The sequence below is a fragment of the Cyprinus carpio genome, chromosome A5 (assembly GCF_018340385.1).
Source record: "Cyprinus carpio isolate SPL01 chromosome A5, ASM1834038v1, whole genome shotgun sequence".
Lineage (NCBI taxonomy): Eukaryota > Metazoa > Chordata > Actinopteri > Cypriniformes > Cyprinidae > Cyprinus > Cyprinus carpio.
In genome coordinates, this window is record NC_056576.1 from 19,555,639 (window position 1) to 19,569,171 (window position 13,533).

The 13,533-nt window shown below is 35.3% G+C and overlaps 1 protein-coding gene and 1 long non-coding RNA gene across 2 annotated transcripts in view; both read left to right on the forward strand.

Annotated features, from left to right (window-relative positions):
• The window catches only part of LOC122134484 (membrane-spanning 4-domains subfamily A member 4A-like), a 46,404-nt gene extending 36,641 nt beyond the window's left edge, over positions 1-9,763 (forward strand). The window contains exons 3-6 of the mRNA XM_042756329.1: positions 7,576-7,632; positions 8,444-8,602; positions 9,016-9,153; positions 9,269-9,763. Coding sequence (XP_042612263.1) covers positions 7,576-7,632; positions 8,444-8,602; positions 9,016-9,153; positions 9,269-9,277 — 363 coding nt within the window. The 3' untranslated portion in view covers positions 9,278-9,763. The remainder of the gene's footprint in view (positions 1-7,575; positions 7,633-8,443; positions 8,603-9,015; positions 9,154-9,268) is intronic.
• Positions 6,227-7,470, forward strand: LOC109090155. The gene is made up of 3 exons (XR_006160062.1): positions 6,227-6,385; positions 6,998-7,166; positions 7,351-7,470. It is a non-coding gene; the product is annotated as an uncharacterized LOC109090155 (long non-coding RNA).
• Positions 9,764-13,533: the final 3,770 nt, after the last annotated feature.

Below are 13,533 nucleotides of genomic sequence, written 5' to 3' on the forward strand. Positions count from 1 at the left end.
TCGGTTAAATATGATAACCCTCATTCCCTGAAGGAGGGAATGGAGACGTTACATCCCGTCACCACGGTTGCTGTACCACCGCTAAGCGGCCGGGTCACCGACTCGGCGCCTCACCGAAAACCTGGTATGCATTGCACCTGCTGCCTTCTTATACTCACGCTGTGATCAGCGGCAGCTGGATGTAATAACTGCATGCCAATGTGCATTGGCTCGTTTAGTTTATACTCAAAGTAGATTGGTCTATGGAAGCGATATCCCAATTCGTCGGTCACCAACGTGACATCTCCATTCCCTCCATCAGGGAATGAGGGTTACCATACATAACCGAGACCTTTCATCTTTAGAGAATTTGCCACTGATGATTCAAACGTGAGTTTTGAGTAGTGTAGAGTAATGCTTGTTGTTTGTCGTTTCTCCGATCACAAATGCAGACATGGTTTTATGTTTACACAGCGAGATAAAAAGACAGTAGAAGTAATTTTAATCAGTAACTATGTCCCCACTGGATGCAACACATGCCTCGTTTATAATGGGTTTTATTGTTTTTGACTTGTCGCACCGATTTGTGCTACCTTGTCAGATTTTACTACCTCCCATTAAAACAGATTGTAGCATAATTCGATAGCGAAAAGTACTACTTGTCAGATTTTGCTTCCAACATGATATCACTAAGGTGTGAGGCTTTATTAACATGTACACCTACCCCAACCCTAAACCTACCCTTACAGTAGGATAAATACAGTGTTGGTAGCATAATCTGATAGATAGCATCATTTGTCAGAACACTGGGACATGGCATCACAGTATGGTAAGGGGCGTAACATTTCTGTCACATGCTTGAGGAATTTGGCCAATCACAATGCACTGGATAGCTGGCCAATAAGCGTACACCTCGCTTTTCAGAGAGATGAGCTTTGTAAAAATCAAAGCGTTTCAGAAAGGCGGGGCATAGAGGAGCAACAATAATGTACATTTTTTATCTTAAACCGCATAAACACATTGCATTACACCAAATACACAAAATAATGTTCTTTTTAGCAACGTCATATGACCCCTTTAATGAATAAACTCCAGCTGGTACAAAATGCAGCAGCTAGAGTTCTTACTAAAAACGGGAAGTATGACCATACTAGGCTGGTTCTGTCAGCTCTTCACTAGCTCTCTATCGAATATCTTATACATTTTAAAATCTTGCTAATTACTTATAAAGCCCTGAATGGTTTAGCTCCTCAGTACTTGAGCGAGCTCATATCACATTATAGTCCTTCATGTTTGTAGCAGTCTTAAAACTCTGGCCATTTGAATATTAAAACCCAGAAAACCTAGAATATAAAAATCAACTGCAGGCGGCAGATCATTTTCCAAACTCTGCTCAAACTCTGGAACAATCTACCTAACATTGTTAGGGAGGCATTACCTGGCGTACACATAACACACTATCACAATTCTATAATTCAGATTTGTTATAGGATTGTTAGGCTGCATTAATTAGGGCAACCGGAAAAACTTTCCATCACACCTGATGTACTTGTTACATCATAAGAATAATGGCATCTACTCTAATATTAGTCTGTTTCATTCTTATACCAAAGTCACTGTAGCCACCTAGATCCATGCTGTTTACGGAACAGATCTACATCTACACCCCTGGATGTCAGAGGAGACCATGTCAACCAGATGAGCCCCAGAGACAGATCCCCTGCAAAGATCTTGTCAACTAGATGGTCATCGGGACAAGACCATGGGACTCGAGGTCTTTGGAGAAGACGTCATCTATAAGATCTGCAATCAAATCAGGCTCCTTTCTCCATTTGTGTCACTGATTGATTTAACCTTAAACCTGCAAGGTTTCAGTTATGATTCACTGAATCATCAATGAACTAACCTTAGCTGAAAAATTGACTATCTGTTATTGTCCTCTTGCAATTTTGACAAACTATTTTCCTGTTTGAAACTGTAAAGCTGCTTTGACACAATCTGTATTGTATAAAGTGCTATATAAAGGTGACGTGACTTGACTTTTCATCTTTTTTGATTTTAACCAAAAAAAAAAAAAAAAAAAAAGGAATTGCAACAAAGTTTAACCATTGGTTTTATTGTTATAACATTAAACTGTGGGACCAGGCACATTTGTAATGTCTGGAATCAAAAAGTTGATGTTACTGTTGGTTAAAACCAGGTTGAGTTTAATAAACAAGAAGCCTTCCCAGGGCATGACAAAAACAACAACAACAACAACAACAACAAAACACATTAATGGTAAGTGGTAAGTGGTCAATTCATCCTCTGCATCTGATCTCAGTGTCTTCACAGCTACCCGCCTCTAGACCAATGTTTCACTTAACAAATTAAATTATTTTAGTGTTGGTTTTATGACAACCATAACCTGGATAGAAGACAATGTTATCTATATAGTTATCTACAGTTTGCTCATGCAGTATGGCAATCAAAAACCTCTGAATTGTACAAGTACAATACTGCAGTCTGGCTCATGTCAGATAAAGCCGCTCTCCACATCTTTGACAAGAGCAAAAGTTCAGTTAGCAGAATGGAAAGGAAATATAAACCACAATGGTAAACTGCCTGACACTTGATTGGTGTGAATCTAGGGCAATGGTTTTTAAACCTTGGGTCGCAATACTTCAGGGTGATAAGGAAAAAGTATATATGTATGTAACAAAGTTTAATTGTCAGGGAAAAGGCTTATTTCATGTAAACAGTATTAGATCGCTCCTTTTTAAGCAGCACTGATCCTTAGAATTCCATCCCAGCCACTGCTACTTTATTAGAAGAGTACCCTACTGATCCAGGGACAGTAATTTACGATAATAATAATGAAAAAATTTATTTAAAAAAATGTTGTGCAGTCTATAATACTAGACACAGCCAGTTTTACTCATTGAAAGATTTATTCAATATAAAATAATTACTTTATAATCGTATTGGAGTCTTACACACATGCTATACAGTTAATCTAACCCATACGTGGATTAATTTGAATGGTGACAGCTATTATAGGAGTGGCTTGACTGAGCGCAGGAGATGCAGATTATTTGATCTTGACCCTTAAGAAACTTTAATTAATGCTGTCATGTAACAAATCACATTTCAAAGATAAAATTAAATGAACTGCTAATTACAACATTGAAATAAAAATGTAAAGCATGTAAAACCATTTTAAATAAAATAAAAACAGTGCACATTTCATTAATCTTTTATACCATTTATGCAGTTTTGTTCGCTTGGCTGTTTCCTTCTTAAAAGTCCAGAAATTTGTCCATTTTTTTGTCAGGTGTCTTTTTTAATTATATGATGTTATGACGTTGCTGTCTTGCCACCAGCCAATCGCTGCATTGCTGATTGTGGTTTCGAGTATCAATTGTAGGGGAATTACAATTATAACTCAAGGACCAGATGTGTCACAATGAAGACCAGGAGTCAGAGATGTGTTCAATTAATAATAATTTTACTTGAAGAAAATAGATTGCAGTTTAATCAGCAGAAGTCAGCTTCAGTACTCTCGACGGAGTTCGTAGGCCGCTCTGCGTACAACTCAAAATCACCAACAATTATACCCTGACAGAAGATACTAATTGCATCAATGCATAAGTCAGCAAAATTCTGATTGGTTCCAAAACCTAGATAAACTTAGACAGTTTCCACATGTGGACACAAGCTTGAAGCATATCTTCTGACAACTATATTGGTGACAAGTATGTGATACGTTTTTTTTCTGATACGCTGGACATCGGCAGTTGAACGTTTGTCCTGGGACTGTCTGAGCTTCTCCTTGTACAGACAGATACTAACACACATACACAGAGAACTTATCAGAACTTCAAGGCTGCCTAGCCCTTGCTATAATTTTTTTCAGTATGGTTTGTTACACACACTATGCAAGTCTCATCTTAGAGAGTAGAAATACAGGGTAAAATAGGATTTCTTAATATCAAGCAGATACATTAATATCACAGTCTGTTGTCCAATCTCTCGTGTCTCACATAGTTGGAAGTTCATCCTGACCTCTTTGACATGGCCCTGTGACCTGGGAAGAAAATAGAGTCAGCCCTGTAAAGGCTTACTGTTACACATTCCACTCTTGCATCAAACCAAGTGGTTAAATACTGATCAATAACTTGATTAATAATCACACAATATATTAATTAAATAATTAATATCAGAAGGAAGGATATGGTCAGGGTGGCATCCACTTCATCCTCTCCTTCACAATACACCTGCCCTTTTCGGGGGAACACGAGAATGCACAGTAATCTTAGACAACTTAATCCAGAAATTTTAATCAAATCCACAAATTTGTTTGAAGAACCAAATTAGCCAGAGATCAGTTATCACGATTAGAAGATCTGGCATCTTTCAAATCATCTCACATTTAATAAGCTAGGTACAAAGAACGGGCCCCTAAACTGGATGATGACATCACTGAATCATCAATGAACTGACCTTAGCTGAAAAATTGACTGTCTATTATTGTCCTCTTGCAATTTTGACAAACTATTTTCATGTTTGACACTGTAAAGCTGCTTTGACAATAACCATTGGTTTTACTGTTATAACATTCAACTGTGGGACTAGGCACATTTGTAATGTCTGGAATCAAAAATTTGATGTTACTGTTGGTTAAAACCAAGTTGAGTTTAATAAACAAGAAACCTTCCCAGGGCATGACAACAACAAAACACATTAATGGTAAGTGGTCAATTCATCCTATGCATCTGATCTCAGTATCTTCACAGCTACCTGCCTCTAGTGACCAATGTTTCACTAAACAAATTAAATTATTTTGGTGTTGGTTTTATGACAACCATAACCTGGATAGAAGTATGGTCATGCAGTGTGGCAATCAAAAACCTCTGAATTGTACAAGTACAATACTGCAGTCTGGCTCTTGTCAGATAAAGCCGCTCTCCACATCTTTGACAAAAGCAAAAGTTCAGTTAGAAGAATGGAAAGGAAATATCAACCACAATGGTAAACTGCCTGACACTTGATTGGTGTGAATCTAGGGCAATGATTTTCAAACCTCAGGTCGCAAGACTTCAGGGTGATAAGGAAAAAGTATATATGAATCTAACAAAGTTTAATAGTCAGGGAAAAGGAAGCAGGAACCAGCAAATGTAACTTTAATAACAAAATAAACATAAACAACAAAATGAAAGTAAGCAGCAACCACCTCACGATAGACTCCTGTGCGTATCTGTCTCTCTGTGTTTGTGCTCTTTGCATTTGCCTCATGGATTCTGTTACTTTGCTTATTATGAAGTTGCTTAGAAACAATATCTTTTAAATAAAGCACTACATAAACAGTGGTAAAGGTATAAACAATTTAAGGCCCATCTCAATCATTTTCTGATAAATGAATATCCAACTACAGAATTATTGTGTGTGTTCTGAACATATACACGTCTGATGGTGCTTTTATAGTTTTTTTTTTTTTTACACACTAAGAGTTGTACTTGAGGCACACTCAGTGTCAGTGTCATTCACTCATACACCAAATCCTCAGACAAGTCTGCAAAACTTTAAGCACATTATCTTATTTACTGAAATTGTAAAACAAACTTTTTGCAAAATGCTAAACATCTGTACATTAGACTCATTTATACATAATTTGTTCACCTGAGGGGTGGGGACGGAGATCTCAATGTTTTGAGGAAGAAGTATATTATTTTTACCCCCTTGCATTTCTTTCTTATAGTGCTAATATACCTAATTTGATCACTTATAAATTAAAACTCAATGTTTTGAAAAACATTTTTCATCCTTGCATTTCTGTTTAAAGTATTTTGTAAATATACAGTATGTTGATTATGCATACAAGTCACCTCAAGTCAGCTTTAATTCTATAACGCTTTATATATCAGCAGTAGTAAGAAATTCTATATCTGCTGTAAAGCAGTTCTAGATGCTCGATACTCGATAGTGTCATTATACAGCTCAAGTCAGTTCAGTGTTGATTGTTCACTTTAGTAACTGTAAAGTTAATCAGTTGTGCATACACACTTTTATAAACAGTCAACTTTTATACATACAGTACATGTAGGTGTGAATGCTATGACAAACTTTTTGCAAGAGATGCGTAAAGTTTTCCATCTTGTGTGCATGTTTTGTGGTTTTGTGTTCAGTTTAGAGTCCATAGTTTCAGAAATTGTAAGCAACAATAATAAAAAAAAAAATCCTACAATCAAAGATAATCTTGCCATCAGTCACTATATTTTAGGAGGAAGGAAATCAACATAATCCTTAAAAGTATAACTCAAACTCATATGACTCAAGCTCCTCCTTAGCGGTTCTTCACACTCCACACACACAAACATACATCAGAAGAGTTATCAGACATCCTTCAACACAACTCATTTCACTTCAGGTAAAAATGTTCAATGATCATTTTAATTATAAAGCCTGTATTTATATTCACATTTTGATATACATAATTTAAAAATAACCACCATCTTTTGACTTTTGTGATGTTTTGTTCTTTTGATTGTTTTACTGTAAGTTGTTTATTTATTGTTATACTTTGATACATAAAATTCCATTTAAAGGTTTTGAGATTTATTTGGGCATTCAGCTACAAAAATAGTATTAATATAATTCATAACTTAAATTTTTTTTTTATAATCAAATGAAATGTGCAATAATACAAAATATTTGTGAAAAATGTAAATTTTACATTCTGATCTTTCAAAAGAGGAAAAACTCCAAAGGCATACTTGTCAAAAATACAGTATGTATTTACATGTACTTCTACTGATTATCCCAGACAATCAAAATATTATTATATATGAGTAGCCTATATATACAGTAAATTACCTGACGGTATTGAAAATTGAACCCACAACCTTTGGGTTACAAGTCCAACGCTCTAACCATTAAGCAACAACTGCCCCAAAAACTCTACTAATAAGATTATTAAATCATATTATTAATTAATGATTTTGATGATGAATTTGAAAACTTTGGGTTAGATTTTTCTTAGAATGGAAAACAGCAAAGTCCTGGCATCTGAAAAAGCTACAGTTATCATCCAAGTAAATCCACAGGTGGCACAAGATACTGTTATTTGTGATGATGGACAGCAGGTCAGAGGAGCATATAACAATACGGCTCTTAAAGGATTTTTCAAAGCACAACCAAAGGCACTGGGGGTAATGCATTTTATAATTTCTTCTAAATCACTTAAAATGAGAGCAGTCTTTTGTCATAAGACATTTTGCAAAGATGTGTGCTGGTCTGATTCCCTTATGGCATTAAACATCAATATATCTTATATTTTTGTGTTTACAAACATAAATGTTATGCCATTATGAATAAAACACATCTGCTCTCTAGTCTGTACAGATAATGACTGGAGTGATGGTCTTCTTACTTGGTATTGTGCTCTCCGCAAGTTTAGTCGGATTTCATAGTATTTTTGTCTTTAGCGGCATCACCTACTGGGGATCTTTAATTGTAAGTTTCATTTAATGGTTTTGCTTTATTTCCCTTTTCATTTTAATTTCCACAATTAACTTCTAATATGTAACATGTTTAACATGTCCAATGTTTCTTTCTCAGTACATCAGTACTGGCTCTCTCTCTGTTGCTGCGCAGAATAAACTTCATCCGTGTGTGGTATGTACATATAATGTTCTGAAATCAGTGGGTGAGAACGCTTCTGTCACTTCTTGTTCCTTATTTGTACATCACTACATTTCTCAACTAACTGGTGTGCAATTTAAATCACCACAAGCTGTCAACAAATGAGCAGCAGTCCAGAAATAACCATCTGTTAGCAGTAAAACTCTGTATCTTTAGATTGGTAAAAGATTATCTGATCAAGATTTGCATCAGATACACAACTGACCTTGGCTAACTCATTATATTCAATAGTTATAAGCACAAAGCCCTTTCAATCATCTGTTCTTTAAGTAAAGACTGTATGCAGTCAGATACAATGGGGCCATAGGGTAAGTGACCACTTAGTTTTTTTTTTTTTCTTAAGCACACAAATAGCAACAAATACCACCACAGTATTTTTCTATATCTACTTTTTTGTTGTTGATTTAATATAGCTGCATTTATATTTAATTGATTTTAAACAAAAACTATTTTACTACATAAAACAAATTATGTTGCTCATATGTTCATGAAAAAAAGATCACCATATATTTTGGGAATAAAAAAATACCTCAGTGGTCTGAAACTAGTATATTCTGTTACTACATGAGAAACACCTGTTAGTACAGTCAGTGAAAAACAAACTGTGTAGCTGTTGTTTCTTCTGGGACATCAATTTCAGGTTTTTTTTTTTGTTTGTTTGTTTGTTTGTTTTTTAGCACAATGAGACATTTATCCTTAACAGATAAAGATACTGAACTTTACAGAGTTGTACAAGTGTATTCCATTAAAATTCTTGTCTTGTTAAATGCTTTTCTTCCTGTAGGTGAAAGCCTCTCTTGGAATGAATGTGATCAGTGCCATTACTGCAGCAATATCCATTCTTCTGATGGGCATAGAAATAGGAACTTCCGTAAGGTTACATCGAAATTGCAACTACAATAGCTACAATAGCTACTACGCCAATGACTGTAAAAGATCTCAGGTACTAAATGTACAATGTGCAATATTTTATTTTAATGTTTTTTTAATTAATTTTTAGCTATTTTATTCACTTAAAACTTCTCCCAAAATGAAGATTCTTTTATAATTTACTTTTAAGTCATTACATTGAAAATCTTGACATAAACCTCAGTTTGTTCCTTACATAAAGATATTGGATGCTTTAAAATTATTTGTAATTTCATTAAAGAAATCATTAAAATATCTTCTTTTGAAGAAAAAAAAAATCATAAAATGACAAGAGGGTGAGTAAATAATGACAACATTTTACGTTTGTGAACTTATATCCTGATTTTTGAGATATACCCTTATCATCAGAATAAACTTAATATAACTGCTGGGATGTTATTTGTGGAACTGCTTTCATATATGGGCATGTTGAATGTGTTTATTTAGGTATATGAAATGGGGATCACTGGAATATTGCTGGTGTTCTTCATCCTTCAGTTCATCATATCCATCTTTATCTCAGGATTTGCTTGCAAAGCCACCTGCAATACAGACTCTACAGTGGTTAATGTGGCACTAAACCAGGTAAATGATTTAGTGGTGACGATGTAGTTGCTATATGCTTTTTTTTTTTTTTTTTTTTGTGGATCTTGTTAGTCTCTTGTGTACTAACATATCTAACATGTCTGTTACTTCCCAGGGATACTGAGCCACAGTGAGGAGATCCTATCATCCAAAGGTTGCAAGGAATTAATCTTTTTTTTTTTTTTTTTTTTTGTGAGAGAATACATATTTTATAATTATTGGAAAATTTACCTCCAAACCCTGATCAAACACACATGAAGCTAATGAATCAATCCGTCTTCAGGATTTCTTTTGCTTTCTTTCTTTCTTTCTTTCTTTCTTTCTTTCTTTCTTTCTTTCTTTCTTTCTTTTGTATGATGCAAACAAGGAATGTTTTAATATTTACATGTGACAAATAGGACTCAAAAATGTATTAGTCTTCAGGATTTCTAAAAAGAAAATGATAGGCAGGTGAGTTGATCAGGGTTGGAGCTAAACTCTGCAGGACCATACACCTCAGAGTTGTATAGCCAGAGTTGTCAACCACATATTTACATTATTTTTAAAGTCAACAATGATTAGACTAATATATATGTCTTTTAAATAAAGGTGACCACTTCAAATATCCTCAGTCCTGCAAAGTTTGTCTGCCATTATTTCTGTGGTGTAGCTATGTCAACATTAAATACATTTGCATAATACTGCTGGCCCTCAAACGATGGTAGATTTAACCCCTTCCACTCTGGGGCAGATTTTAAAATTCCACCGAAAGTTTACATACCCCATTTTAAATGTTCACCATACACACATACAGTAAAAGACATGTAAAATGTTGGTGGCAATGTACAGAAAACCCCTCAAACTAACAAAATCAGATTTAATATTTACTTAATAAATAATGTTATATGCATTTAAAATATTATAATAAACATTAAAAATAGGCGCTTTTTGATATATACTTTTTCCCTCCAGATTCCTGTTTTTGCAGTTATTCAGGTTCTGGGTGCTCTAGGGACCTGTTGAATATTTTGTTTGATTCCCCTAAGTGGCTGAATATAATAGAAAAAAGAATTTTTCCTCTGTCATCTTCTAAATAGGAGTTAATGAAATATAACTGAAGGGGGGCGAATTGTCCTATTTAGTGTCTACAAGTGTCCTTTGCAATAACAGGCTTTATAAACTACATTACCCCCAATAATCTAATTTTCTATATGCTATAGCAGTTTTCTTCATTATTGCTTGATTTACTTCAATTGTATCTTTGTCTCTGAGATAAACAACAAATAATATGCAAAATGGCATAAAAGAATGAAACCAAATATCATTTTTGTGTTTTACACAATTTTATTCTCCTTTCAGGAGACACAAGACTCTATAACTTATAAAATGTATGTGTTCTATTAAAGTATAGAACATGTTCCACATCCTCCAAATTTCTATCACTTCACTTCTGTGCATCACTAGGATTTTGTCCCCTATGATGAGCATCACCTTCCTTTGGCCTGCCTTCTGGAGATGTGAGGCCCCTCTGTGCCAACCACTGGTGGTGCATAATCTTCATCAGAAACTAAAAACAAAGAAATCTGTTTTTATGCAAACACAGTTGTTTGCACTGCAATTATATTTATTTTACAATTTCAAAACATAAATTCACTCAAATTCCAAATTTATTCCAGTCTGCATACATGTAGACTGTTTGTCAAGCAGCCTACAAAACGCAGTTTCAACATATTTTGTCAAATAACAGGTTACTGGCTTAGTTGCTGTGCTTCTACATTTCAAAATAATAATTCTATCAAATAAATTATCATTGTAAATACAGTAATATCTAAGTTTACCGGTCCTGTCCTCTCTTATCCCTTGGGAAAACCGAGATCAGTTTTTCACAGAGACATAACATGGCATCGATGCATCATCAGTTTCACATTTACTTAAATGCACAGACATTTGCACTCTGCATCGAAAACATATATATGAACGCACTGTTGCACCTCTGAGAACTTTTAAGGCTTATTCTGTGGTGTTTATATAAGCCTTTTGACGGAAAAATGGTTATGCTCACCAAGTGAATGAATTGTGTTTGTGCTCGAACTCTTATTACAGAACAAAAACAAACACTCTTCTTCAATCCATGAATGTTTCTCTCAGATGATGTGTGCGATGTCATGTCACAGTATGAAACGTCTGTCATAGCGAATCAACATATGCTGTTGTGAATAATTAAGCGAAGCGTCTTCTCATAGGATAAGAATACGCAGTCTCATGAATAATTTAATAGACACCGACGCGTCATCTATGTACTATAGTCCACTGCCACGTCACAAATTGTGACGTCAACACAATGTAGATTTTAAACCCGGAAGATGAAAATAGCGCAAAAAAGCTTAAAATTAACCAGTTTTCTCCAACAGTTAAAATTATCGGATGCTAACATTGTCTTCTATGAGGTGCAACATAAACACCTCTGCTAAAATCTCAGAAAAAGTAGTCTGGGGTTTCATGACCCTTTAAGCACATATGAGAGAAGACATTACATATTATTTAGCAAGCCTGTAACCAACTAAATCAATGACGAAATAAAGCATTTTTGGCAAAGCCAGTTTATTTACCATAGAAAAATTTTGATATTTAACATATATGACTGTTATAGTGCTACCTGTGGTCTCTATAAAATTGTGCATCCTTGTTTAAAATCACCTGTTGCATGTGCTCACATAGATTTGTGTTTTCATTTAGGCTTTATAGGCTTTTGGGTATTTTTAATACACCCCTTTTCTAAACGACCCCATTATAGCTACCAAAAGGGTAAAGTTATTTTTTTTATTTGATAATTATTGACCTAGAGAGTCCAGAGAATTGTACTGCAGTGGTTTTTGAGATTGACGATCAACTCTGATCGAATGCATTTGGTCCATTGTGAGCCAAGGATTCCAAAGACGTAAGGCATTTGAGCCTGTGACTAATGATTTAGGAGTTATGAAAGATTTCATAGTTTTGATTGCTGTAACGCTCCTGTCAGGCCGATTGGGCCACGAGCCTTGATGACATGTAGACAGTGTGCGTACTACCATCCCACTAAGTTTCAAGTCTCCACGACATACGGTTTGGTTTGCCCAATCAGTTTTACATGGAGATTGCTGATCTTTGGCCATTCTAACAATTACAATAGGGTTTCTTGCTCACCAGTGTAATCTAAATATGTAAATATACGATTCTTTGATACCATTTAAAGTTAAACACTAAATGCTGATCAAATCGGCATAAATGTCATGCAGCATTATGCAGCCTTATTAGCTAGATTTGCTAGAAGACGATAGCACAATACTCACCCTAAAGTTGTTGATGTAACTTCAGACCTTTGAAAATGCCCAAGTTCTCCGTTTTGGTATGGCAGCTGACAGACTTGCAATGCTATAAACAACATTTACAGTAATCCGGGAAAGTTCTTGTAAGATGAAAACTCATCTTCTCCTCTGTCATTTTGAAAGCTCTTTGTTATGAAATGCCAGTGCATCACCGGATGTAGATAAGCATCCTGAGGAAAAACGCGGATCACATGCACTGTGAGTCCACATGTGCACGTGAACTGTGCCATTTGGGACAGGGCCAAAGTCTCCATCGTATACACACTTCAGAATCTTGCCGATAGTAGTAGGTCATCCAGTTACTTTTTGCCTGTACTGTTTCATGAGTATTGTGAGTTTGGACATAATTCTTTTGTCTATATAGTAGGGAAGTAAATGATTTCGGATACAGTCAGAGAGAATGGCAGAAAGAAAACGTAGCATGGTGTGGTGCTACTTTTCATCTGATGGCATATATGAAACATGGTTTTTAGTTTTAGTATTTTATTTATATTTATGTTATAATAAATTACTTTGTCACAACATTTCTTTAAAATACAAGATTATTTTCTTTTTGGATGGTGGGTTTCAAAGATACTTAAAGGGGTCATATGATGCGATTTCAAATTTTCCTTTCTCTTTGGAGTGTTACAAGCTCTTGGTGAATAAAGAAGATCTGTAAAGTTGCAAAGACTGAAGTCTCAAATCCAAAGAGATATTCTTTATAAAAGTTAAGACTCGTCCACACCCCCCTGAAACGGCTCGTTCTAACACGCCCCCACATCTCTACGTCAGTATGTGGGAAGAGATGTTCACGCAAAGAAAGAAGGCATACCTTTTATTCTCATTGTAGTGTTGTTGTTGCCGCCACCGCCATGCCGTATAGACGCTGTGTGTTTCACTGTGAAAGCGAAACTACTTTGTTTGGCCTTCCAAAAGAGGACGATATCCTCTTCGTCATGCCTGGGATTGATCCGTGCTGGTCGCTGAGGAAATACATCAACTTTGCACTGTGGATCGCCGAATCGGCTTTCACTGTGGATGAAGTGGAGTACAG